Source organism: Cibotium barometz, chromosome 27 (genome assembly GCF_041138505.1).
Source record: "Cibotium barometz isolate CiBa-2024 chromosome 27, ASM4113850v1, whole genome shotgun sequence".
Lineage (NCBI taxonomy): Eukaryota > Viridiplantae > Streptophyta > Polypodiopsida > Cyatheales > Cibotiaceae > Cibotium > Cibotium barometz.
Genome location: NC_141072.1, coordinates 8,707,381 through 8,712,515, shown reverse-complemented (window position 1 = coordinate 8,712,515; position 5,135 = coordinate 8,707,381). Strand labels below are relative to the sequence as shown.

Genomic DNA, 5,135 nt, shown 5'->3' with positions numbered 1-5,135 from the left:
TTTGGTGACTAATCTACTATTTTTATTACACCCCAATGACAACACACACCCACTATCCGAAAAGTTACAAGGGAGTCACTCTAGCACAACTTGAACCCACAACCTTGGGGGATAACACAATCGCTCTATCAAGTGAATACTAGCTTATTGACTTGACTGCATATTCTCGTTCACTAACCCAATGACGACACACACCCACTATCTGAAAAGTTACAAGGGAGTCTCCACCATAGATCTAACACAACTTGAACTCACAACCTTGGAAAATAACACAATCACATCATAGGCCCCCTCCACCTTGTTTGCCCCTTATGAATTAATCTAAGCTATCATTATCTTTTCAACAAACTTTGGCTTACATATATTCAAAGGACAAGTTTGGATGTATTCACACCATAAGGTCCAAGGACTGACGCGTGTGTGAGAAAGAGAGAGAGAGAAAAAAAAAGGGGGCATGATGATTCATGGACGGGAAGGGGAAGTTCTAAAGGCTGGCCACTGTGGCCTTGGCCGTTCTCTCCCCCTCCCTCTCTCTCCTACTTTCTTTCTCTCTCTCTCTCCTATAATTACCACCGTCTGTGCACTCTTCTTTTTTGGTCTGCTTGGCTGGCAACTAAATTGAATAGGCTCTGCTGCTTCCTTCATCACCACTTCCTCCTCCTCCTCCTCGCCATAGCTTTGTAGATAATAATTCATCACATCTTTAATTTAATCATTGCCATCGCCAAAGCTTTCCAATCTTGCGTTTCCTTCTTGTTAAGAGGCCTCATCATAACTATATCCACAGCCCATTTGGCTTAATTAGAGCTATGCACTCTTAATTGTGCTTTGATTGCTATGCTAATTGGCCTCTAATCCACCAATGCAGCATGTCAAAGAAGGGCTCTCTGCGTGCAATTATGGTGTACTTATTGGGAGCACAAGCAGATTTAGTACCTTCTTCTTCGAAAGTTTCTGATTATTTTTTTTTTGGCATTAGGACTTGTGATTCTTGAAGACAGGCTCAAATCATGATGTGGGCAGCACGCCTTCTGTAGCTTTTCTGCTTTTTTTGTTTGGGTTTTTCCTAAAAATCTCAATAAGCAGTGCCTTTGCAAATCAAATAATTTTTTTATTTTTCTGCTTTTTTTTCTTTTGGGTGATGGGTTTGTAAAGAGTATCGCCTCTCTGAAAAAAGCAGTACACAAAAGCAAGCTTTGCTTTTCTGCTTTTTGGCCTTGCAAGAAGAAGCAATGCGGACGTCCCTCATCGCTGCCAACTCCATCTCCAAACCCAGCATCAGAAAGCATTCTTGCTTTGAGAAGCTCTTTGTGGTTCATCAACAGCAGCAAGAAAAGCAATCCGCACTTGCTTTTGCTTTTTCTTCTTCTCCTTCCTCTCCCAGCAGAAAAGCACACCCCAGAATCTACACCTGCATCTGCTTTTTCTTCTTCTTCTTCATCACCATAGCTGCTTTCCTGCACTGCAGCAGTCTTGACGCACCCCCAATTATGGAAAAAAGCTCTGTTTCTGAGGACCCAAATGCCTGCTGCAGCTCCAAAGGGCCAGATTTGTCTACAGAGAAGGAGAAAATGAAGCCAATGCCTGCTTTGAGAGGGCTTGGAACTCTTTTTAGAAGGGGTACCAAGGCCATGAATGAGCTTGTGGTTGCCCATGTTGCAGAAAACACTGCGCTGCAGGATTTCAGATTGTTTCTGAGGACTCTTCACCGCAGCGGCGTGACGGCCAGGGCGGATGTCGTGTTCCTCTTTGCTTGGAATACACTGCCATCAGCTATGGTGGGTGCCATACATGAAGAAAACCACCACTTCTACAAGCTCCTGCTCTTTCTGTCCAATAACAATGTGGGTGCTTCTGCTGAGGTGAGCAGCTCGTCGTCATCATCATCATCATCTTCTTCTTCGTCAATGTCGCCACCGTCCTCGTCATGGCCACAGCCATCTTATGTGTTCTCCAATGCAACCATTAGTCCGTTCAACCTTAATGCTTTTAGGAAAGCTGGTTCAGAAAGTGAGCCCTCTGCTCAACCTCTTTGGGGTGTGCGCAGTGCTAATCTCTCTCAAACCAACAGAACAGATAACGCCTTGCAGTTAGGGTGGGGCTCTATAGTTGGCTTTGATGTGTCAGAGCTGAACCCAGATGATACACTGCAAGGCTTCATTGATAACCCTCCACTTACATTGAGGAGATGGGCTTGTTATCAGATGTTGCTAGGCATGGTGAGGCACAAGTTCAAGCACATTCTGCTCACTAATGTGGGCGGGGTTGCATTTCTCGGAGACCCCTTGGCAATGGCAAGGCGGAAGGTCGGTCTCTATATATCATTGGAAGACAGGGCATGGGGTGCTTCAATTGGAGATGAGTTGGGGTTGACATGGGGGTCAGAACAAAACAGTGAGTTTGAGCTTTTGGCCACATCAGTTGTTTTGAGAAGCAACTCTGATATGGCAGCCAATAGGCGGCAGCTAAATGCATATCGAAGAGGGCCGTGGATTGGTGCTTCGGGTGGGGGCTATGTGGGGACCAAATTTGGGGCACCAGATGCAGGAAAAAAGGGCAATTCGCACAAGGTTGGTCCCTCGCGGGATCAAATTCCAATGCAGCTAAGCAAAGCAGGCATGAGGAGGCAACCCATTGCACAGTTGGAGATGCATCGGAGAGGCGGTGGGGGGAGGAGGAAGAGAGGTAGAAAAGCTGCGGCGGCAGGCGGGCTTTATGAGAGGGTGTACGGCAGGACGATGTGGAGCAGTCTAGAAGAAGTTGAGAAGAGGATGAAGCTAGTGAACAGTGGGGCAATTATGGGTGGCATTCAGCAGATCAGGGGGCTGGCCAACACCATGGTTACAGAGATTGTGAAGGTGGCATTGGAGAGGAAAAACCGAAAGGCGTTCCCGGACAGTGTTCTCCTCTCATATCTGCTACACAAGAGCTCATCAGTGTTGGGAAAGAGGGTTCTAGAACACCGCCATCTCATGGACAATTCAGATTCCTTTGTGCACTCTCTCATTGGATCTCAACAGCCTTCTGTTTTCCTCAAAAAAACAAGGGCTGCTTACCCCATGATCCATGGCAGCAGCAAGAGCAAGAGATGGGGCAGTGCCGCCCGGGCGATCCATTGTGACATCTGCTCTTCGCCTGCAGATGCCATGGTTTACAGTGATTGCTCACAGCCCTTCTAGAAGCTTCTATGTTTGGCCACAGCCCTTCTAGAACCTTGTGTGTTGCTCACAGCCCTTACACAAGCTTCTTGTGGTTTTCTTATATTTTGGTTATAAAGATGATGATACATGTCAATACCCCATTTTCTTCATTTATTGATCCAAGCATCAATTCAATTCTTATGTATTCTTCAATGACCCATTGTCTCTAATCTCAATACAACTAAGTGCAAGGGTTTTTTTATTAGGTCTACTAAGAGTCTTTATATGTATCATAGTCTTATATACTAAGCATTACTATAGTTCTTATATGTATCATAGTCTTATATACTAATATATATATATATATATATATATATATATATATATGTATATATATATATATTAGTATATATATATATATGTATATATATATATATGTATATATATATATGAATATATATATGTATCTATATCATGATTTTAGTCATTTTTTAAGGTATGTTTAGTTCTTATTCAAATCATTAAAAAGAATTGTATTTATGTTTGTTGAATATCATTGAAAGGTAACATTTGCACTAGCCCATATATTAAAGGGCAAATTAAAAACTTTACCTTTCTTCAAGAAGGTCAAATTCACAATACACCTTCCTACAAAACAATGGGCTCCACTTGCAAAAATAAGCGCTGGCTCAGAGACTTAACAAGTCTCATTGGATTCAAATGATGACCCCCTCATTACTGACTTCACAAGTGTTGCTAAAAATGGCTGAGCTTAAAAATTGAGCATTTCTGACATCTCTTTTTCTAGGGCTAAGTTAATCTGTGTGAGACACATGATTATATATAATAGAAGAGGCCATTAAGGCTTTGCTTGAAATCATACAATCTTTGTTGATAGTGAGTAGATGAGATGTCTCATATGTGAATATGCTAGGGCATTAATATGTGCCAAAGAGCCAGTGAAATAGGCAACATTAAAATGTGTTCATTTTGTCAAAGCTTACCCATGACTACATGCCATGCTCTTGGGTTTGTTAAGAGCGTTTATTATTCCCACTTTTCTTCTTCTTTGTGGGAAGGAGGAACACACACTCTCTTTCACGAAGGGGTGGCTGAAATTCGAACCCGCATCCACTCAACTATTATCCTTTGTTCAAATTGACTCAAGAATGAAATAAAAGTATATTGTCATGCCTTAAAAAGCATGCATACATACATTTATGTACTTAACATATATATATGTGTGTGTGTGTGTGTACGTACATTTATGTATATCAATGGGCACTTGCTCGAATGGCTCAACTCATTACGTGTTGTGGATTTGAGCCCTGACATCGTAGGGTCGTGTGTGTGAGTGATATAGCTTCTTGCTCGGCTACATACCCTCGAACGGGGATTGAGGAAGGGGGGGGGGCGGAGGAAGTATGACTTGCCACGACCTCCTATAAAACAAACATATTGGTTAAGGCATAAACAACCAAGTACATACATGTACATATGTATTTAACATGTATGTACATAATATGTATGTTACATACATATAAGTAGTACGCGTGGATATAAGTAGTACGCGTGGATATATGCATGTGGATATATAAAACGTGTTCCGGTGCTAACTGGGGAGTTGATTTTGAATCTAGTATTTAGCATCGATTGATAAAAGGTCGCATTTCATGTTGTGATTAGTAAGATGCGTCAACGGCTATGGTGTCGATCTGCGGTTCTTATTTTAAACGGTTTTCGTGACTTGCCAATCAGATTTTGTTTACAAAGAAGAAAAACGAAGAAAAACAGTTTAGGATTTTAGCAAAATCTACATCGCACACGTGGCATCCGCGAACATACACGTACACACGGTTTTTTGCCTTTGTTTTCCTGCTGCTCATGTTCTTTTTCATCTTTCCCACACGTACACACGCTGTTGCACACACCTTTTAACAGTGGGTAGGTATGGCACATGGCTTCCTCTTTCATCATAAGTTTTGTTTTTCGAGA

The 5,135-nt window shown here is 42.3% G+C and overlaps 1 protein-coding gene across 1 annotated transcript; it reads left to right on the top strand.

Annotated features, from left to right (window-relative positions):
• The first annotated feature begins 542 nt into the window (after positions 1-542).
• LOC147623044 (uncharacterized) lies at positions 543-3,339 on the top strand. The gene has a single exon (XM_086821075.1). It carries the CDS (start codon positions 1,233-1,235, stop codon positions 3,177-3,179), a length of 1,947 nt encoding a protein of 648 aa, XP_086677201.1. The 5' UTR covers positions 543-1,232; the 3' UTR covers positions 3,180-3,339.
• Positions 3,340-5,135: the final 1,796 nt, after the last annotated feature.

Coding starts and splice junctions, on each gene's coding strand:
- LOC147623044 (XM_086821075.1), top strand. CDS start 1,233: ATGCGGACGTCCCTCATCGCTGCCAACTCCATCTCCAAACCCAGCATC.